Source organism: Pezoporus flaviventris, unplaced genomic scaffold (genome assembly GCF_033815535.1).
Source record: "Pezoporus flaviventris isolate CSIRO_AGI_PZ_B2104156 unplaced genomic scaffold, CSIRO_AGI_Pfla_v1 ptg000020l, whole genome shotgun sequence".
Taxonomy (NCBI): Eukaryota; Metazoa; Chordata; class Aves; order Psittaciformes; family Psittacidae; genus Pezoporus; species Pezoporus flaviventris.
In genome coordinates this window covers 1817961-1837188 of record NW_026892568.1, presented here as the reverse complement: position 1 = coordinate 1837188, position 19228 = coordinate 1817961, and the positions used below count along the sequence as shown (strand labels likewise).

At 41.2% G+C, this 19228-nt stretch overlaps 1 protein-coding gene across 5 annotated transcripts in view; it reads left to right on the top strand.

The window, feature by feature from the left end:
* CEP112 (centrosomal protein 112) overlaps positions 1 to 19228 on the top strand; it is a 185029-nt gene that overhangs the window by 138094 nt on the left and 27707 nt on the right. For 4 of the 5 annotated variants that reach the window (XR_009743708.1, XR_009743709.1, XM_061455255.1 and 1 more), the window contains 3 exons: positions 2911 to 3000; positions 16374 to 16475; positions 18805 to 18869. Coding sequence is in view for 3 of the 5 variants with exons in the window: in XM_061455255.1 (XP_061311239.1) it covers positions 2911 to 3000; positions 16374 to 16475; positions 18805 to 18869 (257 nt within the window). In the remaining 2 variants the exon portion in view is untranslated. Of the gene's footprint in view, positions 1 to 2910; positions 3001 to 7020; positions 7150 to 16373; positions 16476 to 18804; positions 18870 to 19228 lie in introns of those variants that run through there. The other variant, XM_061455254.1, reaches the window with a different exon arrangement.

The following is a 19228-nucleotide window of genomic DNA, read 5'->3' as shown; positions in this document are numbered from 1 at the left end:
AGAGCTAGTCGTATGCAGGAATCTACGGCAACCATGAGATTTTGATGTTACTTTCTCTTTTGGCATGGATTCGATCAAATCCTGATGTTTTACTCTTTTGTCCTTGTACTCATAGGAAAGCCGAAATACCCAAATTAATATTAATTACTCATGGAACATCCTTTATCTGCAAAACTAGATTCTACAGAGTGACCAGTGGGAGAGCTGGTGTGCGCACAGCAACAGGCCAAAAAAGGGTCAAGTGAGAGGAATTCATGATTGATCAGAGGAGTCAGTCTTTTTTTCTGCCATCCCAATACAAAACGTACCCACAACCAGTTAGGATGTGATTGGAAAAGTCTGTAAAGTCATTCAGTGTGTTCTGGTTTGGACAGTTGGTGAATGGATAATTATAAGACTTGATATGCTGGTAAACACTACCTGGAGCAGGTGGACCTAACAAAAACTCTGTTATCTGACTTTCACAAATTCAATTACTTTAACATTTAAAGGAACCTCTCATTTTATGCTCTGTGTATGTTTTTCTCTTGTAAATAAGGAAAGTAAAATAGAGAAATTAAGGGATGGAATGGCAGTGCTCCAGTTCTCTTCTTTACCACCATGTGGTTGCTTTCTTTACCAAGAACAATTTGAGATCCTGTTTTGTATTCAGTACTTGCAGGTTTGTGTGGTGGAGCGTGATATAAATCTGTTCCCTGAGCAAAGTTTGTACATACATATACACGTACGCATTCGTACGTATATGTGCTACCTCTTGACCATCTTCAAAGTCCTGTGAAGTAGTGAAGTTTGCTTTTGCGCACAAGGAGGGAGTCCGAGTAGGACGACTGATGTGTAGTGAGTTTTCCTCCCTCCTTATTTTTCACTATGCCAAGGTATTTGGACTGATCATGTGGAAACAGCAGGAGAAGACGGGTCACACATTGCAGTTCATCCAAAACGTGCTCTCTGAATGTTCCTGTGAGTCGTCCAGTACTCATTATGTCTGGAGTCATGGCAGGACTTGTGTCAGACTAATTGGGTCTTTGGTGATCTCCGTGCTACGTGGAACATCCCTGATCTCTATTACATTCCCACATTGCATGACCTGATCATTTTAGGTTTTAAATCAAAGCATGCTTGAGTTTTCCCTTACAAAATTAGACGTACAAAAAGAAAACAAAAAGCCTACAATTCTCACATATATTTCATTATATTAATGCAAATTCCTAGTACTTCAAGAGTTGTTGACTATTGAAGACCAGTTACATATTCAAAGCCTGGATTTCAACATTTCTCAGAAGCAGTGATAGCATGAAAGTCCCTGGGCAGATTTGAAGTTCATGCTTGGGTCTGGTTACATTTTTTGGCATGAGAACATGTAATAGTCTTATAGCTGTAAGACTTTAAAGTTAATGCCTGGCATCACTTCAAAACAATGTTCAAGATCTATCATAAGTAGTCCTCTTATCTTATCTCAATAGCAATTTTATCCTGTAAATTATTTGAGAGTACAGTATTTCAGTGCTGTGGAAAAGAGCAAAGGGGTGTTTTTTTTCTGTTAAAACTTTGCACTGTGAGCACTTTTAGTGATCCTGGTTTATGTATAGGTATTCTACGTGGAGGAAGCAAACGCAAACAGTATTGCATGTTCTGTGGAGTGCACTGAGTTCATGGGCTCGCTGGGCTCCTTTCAAGGGCGCTCTGCAGAAGGTCCCTGTGCAGCTCAGGCAACACTGGAGGCACCTTCAATGACATTCATAGCATATCTCCAGTGCAAGTCCCTTCCCAGGTCCTGCCCCGCACCACGCTTTCCAGCTGATGGGTAGCAGTGCCCTGGTTTCCTGGCATACAAAAGATAATTCAAAATATTCCCTTTCTGCTGCCACAGCCGCCTCTGTGTCGATGTCAATCTCACATCCACATTGTGCACTTTGCTTCGAGTCAGCACTTGCAGTTAACAATGCCTTTATTCACGCTGACAACAGAACTAAGCTTTTAGTAAATGTGTAAGTAAATGTTAAGTGTGTATTCAAACATTAACAATGAGTAGGAAACTTGAAAAAAGAAATCTTTGAAACTTTGTATTGTTTGTTTGGTGTCTATCTGTTAGAAATAACATAGACTATCAGTTCCTTGGGGCATGACTGTTCTTTTGTTAAGGGTATAACAAAAAGATCAAGGCTCTGAGGGCCTGCCGTAATAAAAATAAATATACAAGAAGAACAATAATGACAAAAGAAATTTGTCAGTGCATTTTATGAGCTTGGTTTTAGAAGTGATTATTTCTGAACTAAATAAAGACTGGATAGTTGTGGTAAAGTGACATGATCATAATATTCCTTTTATTTATTGCCATTTATACTTCATTTGTAGATCACATGCTCGACTTTATATGAACGGGAGGGGAGCCCCTCATCCCACAAACATCCAGTTTCAATAATATGGAATACATTTTCACTGCAAATTCCAGACATGGTTTTCCAGAGAGAGGATTATTCTTCCGGCTTAAAGGAAAAGTTATTGGTTCACGGCAAAAGTGTTCCTAGGAAGCCTGGATTGTACAAATAAGATTATAACAAAACTCAGAGGCATTTGCAAGTGCAACATTTCCATTTCTCTTTCAAGTTTTGAGGATATTTATTACATTTCTAGTGTGAATACTTGTGGCCTGTCATGACATAGAGCTACTAAGATTTCACTCCTCCTGTTTGATGGTTCTACCTGTGCAGAATAGCTTTACTCAACAAGAGTAAACTGTGTCTGTCACATCTCAGCAGCTATCACGTACGGCTGGAAGCAACAGCAGCTAAAGAGCTGCACTGATTCTGCACTGTTTTCTTAATCAGCTCATTGAAAGACATTACCTACAAGTTTTTCTGCCATCCCAAGTTTCTCACGTGTGTTCTGCATCCCTTGGTATTGTTTCAGGCCTTACAAGATGAAGTGGAAAGTTACCACAGTCTGGCACGGGCTGCAGAGAAGAAGCTGCAACGCAGGGAGCTGGAGACCCACGATCAGGTACCCGGTGCTGTCCCCCAGTCCTCTTCCCTTGGGCAAGGAGTCCAATGTTTAAAAACAATATCTTGCTTCAAAGCAAAACCACTGTTTTTTTATGTAATAAAACAGAATTAAACTGTCTGAACCCTGCAGGCAAATACTTATGCTCTCTGTTTCAAGTTGGTATTTCAGCTATCCTAGCTGTTAAATGATGCATTTATTCTGAACTGTCTATACTGTTTTAATAGAGGTTTCTGAGAGTATCCTAACCTGTTGTTTAATGGCTTGTATGAAGAGAATTATAATTGGATGATAACTGAGCTAGAATAATCTTTATTCCTGATCTTACTCACTCATTGTCCCAGCATGTTGTCTGTAAACAGTTCCATATGATTAATAGCGCTAAAATTATTCTGGATGCTTTCAGTGGAATCAGAGATTTAGTGTGCTTTAAGCGAAATAGTGTATGCAGTTTACAGACGTGCTGAAACTGAGAATCAATGATCTGCATTCAAAACAGAGTGATTTGAAGCATTCTGGAAAATATACAGGTGGTGGCTGTCTGAATCACGGATGAATTTCCAGATTTGTGATGTAAGTCAGTTTCTGCAGCATTTGGGAACTGATTTGGTGCTGAGTAAACAGTATCCGTAACTTACATCCTATCTAAAGCATTTCTAAATCTATACCTGCAGGAATAGTAAGTTGGGGTGGTTGTAGAAGAGTAATAATGATTAGTTTCAAGTATTTTTTCCCCAGTTGTTGTCATCCCACTTGCACATGGGAGCCTTCATTCACCCTTGGTGTTTATATGTTCATGTATTTCCTCTCAGGAGAGCTGGTGATTCTGCTCTCCTCCCCCTCTGCCTCCCAAATCCAGATGTTGGGCCAGGTTCACCCTTAGCTGCAGTGCCTGCAGGATCGAAGGAATTTGGTGTAATGAGTGAGTTGGCCCACAAGCATTGCGTTTGGCTTCAAAGAGTCTCCTGGAAAAGAAGAAGGAAAATTAGCTATTTGGGGCATGGTCGTCCCTCCCAGGGAGCAGCCCTGGCCTGCACGCTAGGAGGGTCTCTTCCAAATCTCTTGTTTTCCTTCATCTTTGCTTCTGCCATTTTGCTTCTTTTTCTGACCCATTTTGAGAAAGTATCCAGAAGAAGAAACAAAAAATGACTTGTGAAATACAGAGGTAGAAGGTTGGACATGCAGGATGGTCCCTGCTTTCTGCCTTGAAGGTTTTCTCTGAGCACATAGTCCAAAACAACCTACAGGACTATCCTGCCCACACTAAATTACTGAAGGACTGCCTCAGCTGGTCCATTCCCCAGTATAAAGAGAACAGAAATGTTATTTAAATGACACTGCACGGTCCAGCTTAGAGCTTTTCCTGCAAGGTGGATGTTTAGCAGACTTAAGGTAACGCTCATATCTATGTTTGTCAACAGTCTTGTCTCTCCCATTCATCTGTTAGGACTTTCCGAAGCTGGAGCTATTGAGGATGTTTTTGTTTAGGGGGCTTTGGTCTATTTTGCAGGCAAATATGTTGCAATTTGTTTGTGTGTCTTCTGTGGGCCTGGTTAATTCATCAGTTATGCTTATCTCTCCAAAAGAAAAATCGGAAAATGACAGCTCTGACATATTTCCAGTTGTTATGTCTTGGCCAGCCTACCTGTAAACATGTTCATCAAGTATTAACAGTAGCTAACGACTTGTCAGCCCATCAGGGAGTTGAAATATTTAAGGCTTTAAGGCTGTGACTGAGAGCTTGCTTTCTGTTTCTACCAAATATTGTCTGGATCAGAATTGCATAAAACATCAAAATCTGTGCTGGGGCTATTACAAAGGCCACTCCTCTGAGCTTTTCTGTGTCTATAAATAAGGAGGAGAGAGGGTTAAATGGTTTCTGGTTTTCATTAAAAGGAAAAATCTTGTGTTTTGATTCTGTAACAACAACAAACAAATGAATGAGACATGAAAAAACATTTTGTTGTGCTTTTAATTAAAAGTAAGAAGCTGTTTCTCGTTATGGCTTGTTGGGTGGTATCTTAGTGCTCCATGTTTGTCTTTTTTTCAGTGCAATGTCCTTATAACTCTTGAGTCTCAAAGAGTGACTGACATCCACGAAGCTTAACTCTTTGTTACAATAACCCTGTAGTGATTGCACAGTTAACCTTTCTTTAGTAGAATTATCCAGAGAGACAAACTATGCTGTAAAGAAGAGGGGAGAAATATGTTAGAAGGAGTCTGATGGCAAGCCCTGAGCTGTCTAGAGGCGAGTGTGGCGCTGTTGTTTTTAGGGAGCTTTTTCATTCCAGTACTTCATGTTCTTGCATGAACTTGTGTTTACTCCTGTTTACTCTCTCGGTCCTCTTTACAGTGTGAGCAGATGCAATCATGTTGTATCTGTGTTGTTTCATCAGTCTGGCAGCGTTATCTGAATGATGAGTTCCAATCCAAATGAATGTACATTTGTCAAATGTGCCTGAAAACTTCTCCCACTATGACTGACCTTAAATAATGTTATCTTTTCCATAAAGCTCGTCCTGTCTCTGCTAAATGCGGTTGTCCAGGACAATGGTCCATGTGTTCAGTAATGCTACACTTCTAGATTGGAGTCTCAGAACTGTATCATTTTCCTTCATGTCAAAATGCTGGATGTTTCCTTCAAAAATCAGATGTCCACCTTCTTGAAACATACGTAATTGTATTCATGGAAAGTGCAAACTAGCAGTAAATTCAGTGTAACTCACACTTAATATATAGGGGTTTATATATATGTTTTTTATATATATATATATAGCTCCATGACAGTAAAAGCAGTCTGGGAAGGTTCTTAGGAAATTTGGGTGTGTCCAAACCTCTTCCTTGCAAAGCAATGCTTGAAGTTTCTTAAATCTCAGTATTTTGAAACTCTGGGAACCACCTTCCCATCAACTAATCCCATTAGGTTCTGTTCCTGCATCATTATACTCTTGTACTGTATCACTTGCTTGTCTCTGATACATACCTAGATCAAAGGCAAGAGTTCTGATAGAAGGTGCTTTCATTGTACTAAAACCATTTCTCTTTCTTGAGTCACGCGGCTTTGTGCAGTCGTCAGTCATAGGTAAAAAATCTGCATTGTTCCTGCGGCAGACTGTATGTACATCCTGTGAAGGTGCAATTAAAAATGACACACATCACCGACCACTTAAGCATGTGCCCTAATGAATGGCGGAACTGAGCCATGGGCAACAAATTCTGCTGAACTGGGGCCTCTACAAAACTTCATGGTAGTGATCTTTTTGCTTTATTACCTAGATTTCTTTAGAATACCTCTTTTTATCTCAGATTCCTTTCATAGGGGTAGTCACCCCAATGCTGTACACTGAAAAGCTCCAGAAATCTCTTTTGAGAATTACACGCAAGAAGCTTTTCAGAAGACCCTAGTCTTTTCCTTACTTGTTCTAATGTTTTTAACTATAGAGATGGATTGAGTATGATGTAAAATTTCTGATTGGGATTAATAGAGGAGAGAAAGATCCTGCTGTTCGCACACAACTGAAGTAGCAACACCATAGATACTCATACCATAGGAGTACTCCTCCAAGCAGTCAAGTCACAAATAGAGTCTTAAAGGAGAGAGATTCTCTGAAGACAGAAAATCAATTATGTTCAATGCATGAATATTACTGCGGAAATGAAGGAGAATACCAATGTGGATTTCCAGCCCTTTAATTTCTTCTTTTCCTTAAACAGGGAGTTATCAGAATATAAGCGAGTTATCTCCCTTGTAAAAATGGGAGAAAGGAGTTATCTGAATAAGGATGTTGTAGAACTGTTTGGGATAAAATGGAGCAGCTTAGTTTGTTAAGTGGCTTTCACTCATGTTCAAATGCAAATGGGAGTGATAATTGTAAAAGAGCTGCGATTCAAAAGCATTCAGTGAGTTCGTGTGCTTAATGTTTATTATTCTGACTTGCTCAATTTTTTATGACTGCTGGATATTTACCGCATCCAGCCTAACTTACTGTTTCCATGCCAACTAAATATATTTGTTCTCAGACGAGCGCTGTGATGCATCGCTCTGAAATTTCAGTTGCTGTGCAGCACAGAGAGCTTCTAACAGTTGCCACACCTTCTGCTCGATGGGAATAGTGCCACTGCCTGCAGATCTGTGGAGCTCTGAGCAAGGCTTCGTGAGACAGAGATGAGCAACCTATGCCTGTGTCCAGGGTGTGGGTCCCAAGTAGTTCTTAATACAACGATGGCTGGAAGGCTTGAGTAATAGTATCCCTTTACTTTAGGGGTTTTGGTCCAAGGGGGAAGAGCTTTAAACTGAAAGACGGTAGATTTAGGTTAAATATAAGGAAAAAATGTACTGCGAGGGTGCTGAGGCGCTGGCACAGGGTGCCCAGAGAAGCTGTGGCTGCCCCATCCCTGGCAGTGTTCAAGGCCAGGTTGGATGGGGCATGAAGCAACCTGCTCTAGTGGAAGGTGTCCCTGCCTGTGGCAGGGGTTGGAACTGGATGAGCTTTAAGGCCCCTTCCAACCCAAACCACTCTGGGATTCTATTATTCTATGATTCTGTATTTCTTTTCAGATTCATTTTTAAAGGTATCAGAGTTTTAAATGCAATCAGATAAAATCACAGAAAACCTTTGCCCTCACTTCCATCACCCTGTCCTGCTATATATCCTTTGCAAAAATCACGTGGAAGCAGTTGAATTTCCTCCACATGAGCAACTGTTTGGTGCAAACCCAGCCTCCCTCCTGTTCCAGGACTTTTAGCACAAGTGCCCTGGCTGATTGCAAGAGCCAGGCAGTGCCTCCAATTCCCAGGCTTTCTCAAAGGGTTGGCTTACTCAGATCATGTTAGAGTTCTCCAAAATCAGGCTAATAAGCTCTAGATTAGGTATTTAAAAATGGAAGTTGGCTTTGTGGGCAGCTGCAGGTGAGGAGGATTTAGGCATCCTTTGTTTTGCAGAGCCGAGGAACACTTAGACTGGGAAACAACAGTCAGCACGCACTGGAGTTAGTGGTGATACTCTGCCATTTGCTCTGGTTGTTTCAGCCCACATCACTGAAACACTTCCAGAAGTCTCCCCCCAGAGACCCATTCTGCTCCCACAGAAATGGGAAGCTTAGTCTAGATTTGAATGATCTTAACCACAGAAGTGATTCACAGAGAGCAGCCTCTGCACTGTCACTGCCTGCGGAGCCGGCGATTAACCCCTTGGGCAGGCTGTGCTGGCACCAGGGCTCAGCAGGCTCTGCTGCCATGGGGGACTGAGGAGCTGGAGTAAGTTTCCACTGGGACTTGAGAGAACAGCCATATTGTCACTTTAAACCAGTTCCTGTATGTGACCAGCGCAGGAGAGGATGTATTGGAAGAGTGTTGTTTTTCCATAGTTCTGCATAACCAAGGAGGGTCCTTCTGTCCATCCAGCCCTCTGCCGACACCCCAGGTGCTCGCTCAGGAGGGTACCATATACTTCAGCTGTTTTCCTCCCAGAAAGCATTTCATATATGCATATATATTGTGCAAAATGTGGGAGACAAGCAGCCAGGCATAGCTCCCCACAAGCTGGCACCTGAAGATCTGCTGGTTCCACGGCTGCAGACAGCACAATAGAAGATTTCTTGTCAAAATACTTGTGGTGAACACGTTTCAAGTTGAAAATATTTTTATTGAAAAGAAGATGTTGAAGAGCCACGGAGAAGCAATGAAGAATGTGATGTGAGTGGCAGCACACTGTGCAGCGTATACAGCAGCCACTTCTTAGCGTGTTATTCTCTTTTCAGACTTCCCAATAGAGGCTGATGGGGAAGAATCAGATTGATTCTGGTTCTTTCATGGATAGAGGTGCCCATATAGGTGGATGGCAATCTTGACTTCAGTACCATAAAATGACTACTGACATTGCTTGGAGACCACTTTTTTGGTTATTCCACTTTTAAAAGTATACCACTTTTACTTTTGTTAGTGTCTACCATTACATGCAATTCTATTGATATATTGATTAATTACCCCTCCAATTTTTAATTAAGGCTGAGATAGACTATATCATAACTTTGCATTTGGCATTTTGCAGTTGCACAACATTTTCTTTAGCAACCTGCTATGAAAGGACTGCAGAATTAAATCGAAGATAGTAAATTATACTGTATAGCATGAAGTTTCAGATTAGCAGAAGGAGATGGAAGCTGAGATTCAAGCACAGGAAAACAGATTTGCAGGTGGGATTTGAAAGGAGCTGGAAATCAATGGAGTTGAAAGTTCTCAGGAGCTCCATATGGCAGGAACTGCAGGAGTGAAGGCTCTCACCAACTGTGCAACTGTCAAAGGGAGAAGAGAAAGATGGTGCTGATGTATGTGTGGAAGTCAGTGATCAAATGTTAGCTTCAGTAATCAGGCACAACTGGAAAATACACAAATATATACCTACTTCATAGGACAGAATGAATTACTGGAATGAAGTGGCCAGCTGGAGAAAGACTCTAAACCAGAAACTAGAGAATAAATAGCTAAGAGGAAAAGGAATTTTTAACTAAAGAGGACTAGAAGCATATGCTGGCATCCAGGAATTAGAGAGTATTGTAAAATGTCAGTTTCTAGCTCTTTGTCTTAAGTAGCAGTGAATGAGAAAGATCTTTCAAGAGAGCAGTACATCACTTTAGAGCGTCTGTGGTTTGCTTGTGTATTATTATGGGAATTTTGTTCTTTCAGAAGTGTTTAAAGCAGGACTGCAAGGGACAGCGATGCTGGTGTTTAATGCAGGGAATTAAGAAACAAGAAGAGATGGGAATGCAGGGAGGAGCCATTCAGATGACAGCAAAGAGCAGAGACATCTAATCTCCAGTGTGGGCTCTCAGCAATGCCAGCTCAATTAGGAAACTGTCCCATTCATTTTTTCTAGGTGATGAGGTGCTTGGATGGAGCTAAAAAGACTGAAGAAAGACCAACTTTATGTGATCTTTAACATCATTTCAATTCCGAAGTGTTACTTTGTTTGCAATTTCATCAGCACCAAATGCCATCCATCAGAAGTCCATTCAGGAAGCATAGCCATGGCTGCCTCCTGCACCACATCGTCACCCATGTCCAAAGCAGAGCAGACTCTTACCAACTGTGAGGCTTTCTCTTCCTAGCAGCTTGTTTTCCAGTTGAGATGCTGATTAGATTTTTGTTCTTGAAAGAGGGGAAATGGTGATAGTAAAAGGAGCTTCTGATTATTATCTACAAGGATTTGCTTGTTCACACAGTCAGTGTGAAAATGCTGAGCCTAATCCTGCTGCTGAGCCTTGTCAGCTCTCACTGCCATTAGCGAGCTCTCAGCACCTTTGTGTATCACACCCTGGAACCTTGACTTGCTGAACCTCCCCAGGATGGAAGGGATTATATAGAAGGTAACACATGCTGGAATGTAAAACTGAAACGCAGAAATACATTCCAGTGGTGGTGTCAGAGATGCTTATAGCTTTAGTTCAGGCTTAAATATCTTGATAGCGTTTTAGGAATCAACAGAGCCAGAAATGAGCACCATGTGTTTTCAGCTTTGGCCCAGCAGCGCTGGTTAGTGGCGGGCCTGGTTTAGGTTTTGTTCCTCTAGGTCAGGGGGTGTGAGCTGTCTCTCCGAGCCCCCTTCACCCCATGGAGCAGAGGATCATCACGGTGCAGCAGTGACCATTCCAGCTGATGAAAGGACAACACTGACGAACTGAAGGACCTAGGGCTCAGGGACAAAGATGGCATCTGCGATGAGTCATTTGGAAGGAGAGGAAAAGAAGTCAGGGATCCTCCAAATCCCAGCTGGAACAATAGCAGAGCCCTGGAGAGGGGGAGGTTGAGAGAACAGCGTGAATTTTCTAGCCACAGCATTCCTGGTTGTTCTATGGTGTTGACAGTGAAAGCTTTTATTCCTCTCCAGCTCATGTAATCCCAAGAATGCTGTTCTTGCCATATGCAGCCCACTGGTGTTTTTTTTCTTTGCCTGCCTTCCCTTCCTTTGCAGCTATGAATGAGACAGACTCAGACTGCTTAACTACAAACAGAGAGTTTTCCAGGTGGGAGATCTTGGTAGAGAAAAGAAAGATACTGAAATACAAGCCATTGAAGCAAGAAGGGCTTTTCGATGCAGGTTTGGGGGAAAAAAAACAACTTAGAGCAGAAAGCTCAGTGTGCAGCGAGCAGCTCTGTGTAACTGGAGGTCCCTGTGCGTTAGTAAAACAAAAAGGCAAAAATGTTTTGGATGCTCAAATGCTTTACTAGCTAAAGACAGAGAAAGAAAGAGGGTGGCTATGCCACTAATTTCTGTTTTATTGAAACTATCAGAACAGGGGAGGTTCTCCAGCAGTATTTCCTCAGTGGAGAGCAACATGGTGTACACTTGACAAAATAACTCACTCAGCTGATCTTGCTCCATTGCTCAATCCAAATTCATGCGATTTATGGCGTTCATTACTTTTCTTACGAACTTGAGAACATTTGTATCAAGTTGCATTCCGTTTCTCTAAATCTGGATGAGCCATATTTCAACCTACATTGCACAGTCAGAACAGAAATTCCCACTGCCTGAAATAAGACAGGATATGGACCGAAAAGCAGTGGATATTCCTATTTGATTATATCATGAAAAGACAAGTGTTCAGATCTTCATTGAGCAAATGGATGCATCAGTTGATTCTTCATTAGGGAAAGTTGCTTCAGAAGATTTCAAGCTCCAACAACAGAAACCTGAGAGACTCATAATTTAAGGACATTCAGATCTCAATGGATTTGGTTCCTTGGATATAGACCAAGTGTCCCCTGGGCTGATGGAGGAAGGGGCCCATAGAGACTCAGAGCAGTTTCATGGGGTTACAGCTATGCTCACTTTGACGTTGAAAATGCTGAGAAGCAAAGGAGGAATCACTGCAAAGGAGAGCACAAGCAAACAGTGATTAATCACTGACATTCTTTGCGTTGTTGTTCGGGGTTTTGGGTTTTGTTAATTGGGGTTTTCTAATTGGGATGGCACTGCAGTAATTTGTCCTTTGCTTGCCCTTTCCAAAGTGCTCTCAGAAAATTGCTTCAGCAATCTTCACACCACCTGAATGAAGTTGACCTACGCAATGTTATTGTTATTATCCTCATTTAGAAGGCTGAGACTTTAGTCTGAGATTAAATGATTTGCCTAAGGCTGAAGGAGTTATTTTTACCTTTTTGGTACCCTAACCTGTCTTCAGATTTATTACAGGAGATCTTTCATGTCTGCTTTCAGAGATGCATATTGCAGAACAGATGCATAACCTTTTTAAAGAGATTTCTCTTTTCAAGAGCTTTATAACACCATTGTTTAGAGGAAAGGATTCGAGAGAGTCAGGCTATTACTTATCTCACTCCCCCTGAAACACGGAGAAAATTTGATAACAATAAATGATCCTAATTACGCTTTTTGGTCACTATCCTCGTATTTCCTGGCACACATGGAATTACTATCCTTCATACGTATCATAAACAGGCAGAAATTAAGGTACCAAAAAAACACAACACCTTTTGATTCTCATCTGACATAAAATGTTAACTTCATGCCCTTCAAGATGAGATCTATGTTTTCTAAAGGAACTCGAACAACTCCTCTGTGGTCCCTTCATTTCCTTTGGCAATGGATACTTCAGAGTTACTTTTGCATTTTCCTTTGGTTCAAATAAAGTAAATTACAGTTGGGAGAGCTGGAGAAGACTGCATTTGTTTAGTTGGATGATAAACTCCACATCACAGACCTCTCACAAGTAAGAAGGGGAGAGCTGGCTATTGGGAAGCTGAATAAGATATGGTGTGGTTGTGGCTGTGCACAGAAGAGAAGCAGAGTATCCTCTGCCTGGAAGGCTGTTCTCAGCACATGAATTAAAATGCATCTGGTCATCTTGAAGATACTGTATTTCTTCTGGATGTGCTTAAATTATTTCTTTCAAAAAGGAGAGTGACTACAGTGCAGCTAGATGCCAATGGGACTTGTTCCATCAGTCCTGTGCTCCCATCTGCTTCAAACTCAACCCAACAACACCCCTCTTTTAGGATAAAGAGCTGCGAAACTGAATTGTGCCACCTGAAGACTCCTTGGAGTAGTAAAGAAACCCATCATGCGCTATTGAGAAGCATCAGACCAGGCCTGACTGCTTGGTTTGGAAAGCTCAGGCTTGAATGTTTCTCTTCTGGGCATCAAAAACCAACTTTTACCTCTTTCAAGAACCATCAGTGCTCAACTATGACAAGTTCTCATTGTAGCCTGTGGAGTTGAAACTTCCCTTTCTGCATCACTTATAATTGTGTGAATATTTGTCTCTTCTTGTTTTCTCTAATCCATCGTGTGACCAAGCACACATGAGCTATGTGCCGCAGCCTCAGCTTTCAGTTGTTCCTACTGACACCAAAGATGATTGATGGTAAAACTTTAAACCTCATATGTTAGCCACCAACCTGAGTAAACAAAGAGCAGTGTGGCAGCTTAATATTAAAAGCTATAAAAAACCTTCCTGGGGGTTCCTGGATTAAATCAACTCACCAAAATGGATTTTCAAATAAAAAGAGAAGCTTTCTTGGGACCGAAGCAAAACGAACGCAACAGTAAATGAAATAGAGCTATCCCCATCCAGCAGGCTAAAGCCCTCCTGAGGGCTGAAGAATGGCAATTTTCAACGTCTCTCAAGAGTGCAAGAGGAGACACACTATTTGTGGATCCTAGGGAGGCAGCTTGAGGCTATGAAAGAACAAAAAAGCCTTTAAGGCACCAAAAAAAATAGAGAGAAATCCCTGCAGACCCAGCTTTCATTGGTCAAAAATAAGTGTTAAAAACTCCCCATTCAAGTTAGTACACATTAGCCCCCTATATATTATTTTTCAGTTATAAGAAGTGATTTAGGGTTTTGCCATGCACTATTTTAATCTCTTGGGTCAATAAACCTTGGTAGTAACTTCAGCCAAAACCACCAGCATGTTGTTTATCATAATGTGACAGGAAACAGCTGGGATCTTATTTTCATCTTACTGTGATCCAATGATTAGTGAGCACAGTGGAAAGTAACGTGGTTTGTCTTAGCAAGCAAACAAATTGCACTTGTATCCCAAAGTGCATGTCTTCTCTGTGAAACAGAGGAAGAAATCGGCTCCAAGCAACACTTCAGCTACCAGGGCTTGTTTCTCATTCTCTTCCTCCATTTTCAGCTGACCCAGTAACATACTTCAAAGCACAGTATTTCTTCCTGACTTTCAGAGAAACACCTTTATCAAATGGGAATAATCCCCTTGCTGCTTTGCAGAGTTAACAGCGAACGTGGTCATGGAAGCATGAGTTTAGAGGACACTTGCAGATTAAACTGTTAAAACCAGTGACCTGGTTGAAAAAAGATTGATGCACAATTAGAACTGTATTATTTCAGTCACAGAGCTGTAGTAAAGTTTGTGCTGCATGTACTTAGAATGAAACTTGCTTGACTTTCCTCTAGGTAAAATTGGAGTAAGGGGCTCTTGCTGTGTGCCTGGCACCTGAGGAAGCTGGCATCAGTCCCCGATGCTCTATAGGCATGGCTAGGTTGTGGTGTAGGGAGTTATATCAGAGCCCAGGCTCAGTGCCTGACATCCACATCTCTTGCGTGCAAGTGAGGGAGAGTTTCTGTGCTGGTTGGGTCACCCCAACATATCGCCAAAGTGATCATACAGATCCTTTTGCTCATGAAATAGATCTTTATTATTCACAATGTGGGAAATAGAGGCATTTTGCTTTTCTAGCTGCCTCTTTCTGCTCCCATCTCACCAAAAGCAAATGTAATGTGTTGAATTAACTGAAATATACGTTTCTGCTCTATCAAGGTCCCCACCCAAATGAGCTGTTGGCTCAGAAAATATTTATCCTGGCAAAGCACCTATGCATAACTTTGTGAGCCTTTATAGAAATGGTAGAGTGAATTTATTGGTGTAACTTTCAAAACCATAAATTCTGATCACAAGCTTCTATACAGGCAGAGTTCAAACAAGGTTTCCTGTCTCACCATCTCTTTTTTTTTCTATAGATTTACATAGTGGCAACACTCACTTGCAGTTCACAAGGAAAGCCTCTAATTGCCTATTTGCATAGAGATGTGGAGATTTGTGCTGCCTGTCGGAATGACTCATAGACCTTTCCTAAAGTTTCATCAGATTGTTTTATTCCTTTTGTATTGATAATTGTGTTATGCATAATGCAGATTTTGGCACAACCTGCTTTTTACCATGGGCTGGTACTTGGCACGTCTCACGCTGAACTTGCTGTGCGGTTCTCACGTGTCTCAGCGCGTGCGCTCCTTGCGAGCCGGGAGCTGGAAGCTGGAACTCGTGGCTTCTTCAGCTGGAGGGCTGAGGTTTTGATTTGTGGTTGCAATGGTAGATTTAAGCAATTTGGTAACTAAAACAAAATAAGCACAAAATGGCGTTGGTGTGTAAACCGTTGGAAAAATAGATTCAGTTTGAAAGTTTAAAGATAGTTTATAAGTTAATCTGATATTGAATCTCTTTTATCCTTTATTTACATGTTCAGCTGCTGGGCCAGAAAAACACCTGAGTACTTGTTTAATTTGAATTAAGAGGTTAATCCTATTGGAAGTTAAGTACAGATGGGAGGCACTGATTCAACCAAGTAATAAAGCTTTTCCTGGGTCAAGGTTCAGCAAATACAACCACATGGGAGAGATATAAAGCACAATCCTTCTGGCTAATCTCCCCTCATATACCTTTGCTTTGTAACTGTACTGTTTACTCAGCATCTGTTGAATACAGTTATAGACTAAAATGTCCTCCTTTAGAGAGTAACCATTTTGGTGTGAACATCTGATATCGTGACATGTCTCAAACCTAGTTGTTGAAGTCCTTTAGCCTCAATGAAGTCGAGAAAGACACAACACGCAATGAAAAATATTGCATGATGAATAAAAAGTCCTTAAAAGCACCTACAAGATGAGCAATGTTGTAAACAGATCTTGGGAAACAGTAACTCACCTTGTCTGAGGCAGTAAGGGGCAAATATTGTTCTAGTGACCTGGTTCAGATGCCACCAAAGACAAAAAAACTGATTATCAGTTGCAAAGTATATGTCTATATAAATGCTCTGTTGAGATAGATTTAGGAATGATTATTGCTTCTTCTGCCCATGTCCCAGCAAATGCCTGTTTCCTTTTCATTATTTCTTCCTCCTTTCCATATATTCTTTATTCTTAGTGTTTTCTTTTTCCCTTCTTCTTTTTAACCTCATTTGCTCTTTACATGTTTTTGCTTATCTTTCTTCTCTCTCCTTCATTTTCCATTGACACCACAGTTCTGTGTTTATTTGGACCCCAATTTGGGCAAAAGAAGCAGCTTCCAAGAGTAGCCATCTATATATAAATGTATTTTTGTTCTGTTACAGATGACCCATATACGACAAGAATATGAAGCCACACTCAAAGGCCTGATGCCAGCGACTTTGAGACAGGAACTTGAAGACACCATTGTATCTTTGAAATCTCAGGTAAATTCTTATTATTCATCTTTAACTTTTTGAATTGGATAAAAACCATCTTGTCTAGACAAGAAATTCTGACTGTCTAAAACTTAGCCAAAAATACTGAATAAGTCTCAAACCCAAATCATGGCAGCACTCACATGCTTCTCAGTCATCTCTCACAAGGCTTTTCTCCTCCAGTCTCCTCACCTTGAGAGCTACCACATTGTATCTTTTGATCCCAGATTTTGCTTCCGTTGGCAGTTGAAAGGAGAAATTATGCTGTGCTCAGTATCAGGACTTTTTCTCAACCTTTCAAATAGAGCACACGGTTATCTCTCATCTTCCTTACCTGGTTTCTCCTGAAGGAATCGTTTAAAGGTTGCATGTAAAGGGTGTAGAAGAGAATTGGAAATAATTTTCTTTTCTTTCCAGCCTATATAATAAAGAAAATGGGATATAGCATTTAAGATACTAGTCCAAATGATCAGTGTGTTATTTCTACATTTTCCTGTCTAAAGAGGCTCTAATAACCTTCTGTAATGCTTTGTCTTCAATATTTAAAGCACTAGCTCATCTAGAATAATGCAGAATCAATATTATTTCTATGAAACAGACTTTTAAATTGGCTTATAGAAATACCAGTATGTCATTGTGAATAGGGAGCTACTAATGAACTGGGTGTTTTTCTTGTTCATGGTTCCTGCAGAAGTTATTTGTGCTTCCTATTCTGTATATAGGGAGTTGGAAGAAAACAAAATGTCATCATTGCCTGAACTCACGTGAGGAAGGGTAAATAGCTACAAAAAGAGGTGATCATAGGTGTGGAATAACAGTAACCCAAAGAAAACAGTGTCAGTGTTCGCATATGGACAAGGGCAGGACTGCATTTAAATGTGCTGGGAAGGACTGGGATCTGTCCTGGGCTGGAGGGAAGAAGTGAGAGGAAGACAGGGCAGTGCAGGTGACTCAGAGCTTGCCATGAGCGCTGGGAAGAGGGAAAGCCCTGAAGACACAGGATAGGTACCAGCACACGCCTTATACCAACTGTCAGAACCATTCTTCAACAAATTACTCATCCACAAACTCCATTTCTCTTTCTTACGCAATCTCTCTCCATGGAGATGGTTGGGAATTTATTGTATTTGGGGGGTTTCCCCCTATAATTTTTCTTTACAGCACATAAGGGTTATTCTGTAGGGTTTTTTTCTATCCACGGGACACTTCCCCTGTGCCTTTAATAGAAGCAGGAAATATTCATAGGGGAAACGTCCATATTCCTGTGTGCTGGTAGTGACACAACTTCAACACTGTGGTTGTAAACCCTCTGCTTACATATCAAGGGATACCTAATGGAAATCATTCTCATTTAAATGGTTGTGGGAAATAAGGAGTTAAGGATCTACTGGGGAGATCTATTTCCAGTTGATAGTAGAAAGCTATTTTTAAAGTGTGGTTGTCTATTAGCACTGTCTGGTAGGAAGCGTTACTCCGGAGCCAATGCAGGAATACCACACCTTTTAATGAGTTAGAAAGAAAAAACAGGAGAATCTGATACCCACCTGCAGGGCCTCTGTAAGCAGGAGCAGCATTTCAAAAGAGTAGAAGTAACTACACACACGAAAACCTGGGTGCTATCCCAGAAACACATTGCTGCTGGCTGTATTTCCAGTGGGATGCTGTCGGCGCGGACCACTCAGTGAGCAGGGCTTGTACTGAAGCACAGGTGTCCCGGTCTTTGAAAATAGTTGGAATTCCAGTTTGAAAACAGCAGACAAGAAGGGCAGTGGAATCTCTGCACCTGTCAGGATTATTTATTGTTGGAGGAGGATGAAGAGGGTGGGCTGGGTGAAAACACTGAGCAGTGATAAAAATAAAGAAGAAAATACTTGTGGCTTGGGCAAAGTGTTCTAACACCATTGCTAAATATAAAGGACGCTGCCCAATTGTCTGCTCCAGGTGAGTCCTCCAGGAGGGGTCTCAGTGTATTAATAAACATTCATTCTCATACACTTGAAGTCCAGGTGAGCACCTTCGTCACAAGAGCAAAAGCACAGAGATCAGAGCACAGGCATCATACACGAGTTGACAGTAGAAGTGGAGTTCCCAAACCCTTGTATAACCCATATGGTACCACCAGCTGAGTTTAAAAACTGTTTTGCCTCTGTTTCTAAAGGAGTAGGTAGCGTGCAGCTGGAGCAGGGCCAGGGAAGCCATACTAACAGTCTTCTACCAAGCATGAATTCTAGTTTGCGGCTGAATTGCTTTTTATTTCGGCAGGATAGACCAGAAAAACACTTTTTATGAAATGAGCCCAAATTTTGTCCATCATTTTCATGGGGGTTGTATTTTACAGGTAAATATTCTGCAGAAAAGAGTCTGTGTCCTCCAGGAAGAGCTGAACGTCTACCAGGCCAGGAGGTACATGATTATCTTTGATCAATTTGTACCATTTCACACCTGTGGATCCCAGTTATTGAAGTTTTACGGCTTAATTAAAACACTCAAATACAGTTGCAGCTTTAAAAGATCCTTATTTTCAGTAAACAAGCGTCTAAGACCTTTCCCACTGCTTAGTCAGTACTATTAGAGCAAGATTAGAGAACTTGCAGGTGCATTACAAGTCTGGGCTTTGCCTCGACATTCATGATGAGACAGTGGCTCAGTGCACAGCTGCAGCTCAGCGGTGATGCCACCTCCTTTCAAGATAGAAAACAATGATGCAATGCATAATATTACAGATCACATCTTCAAAGTACCGGATCTTCATGAGCCTGAGC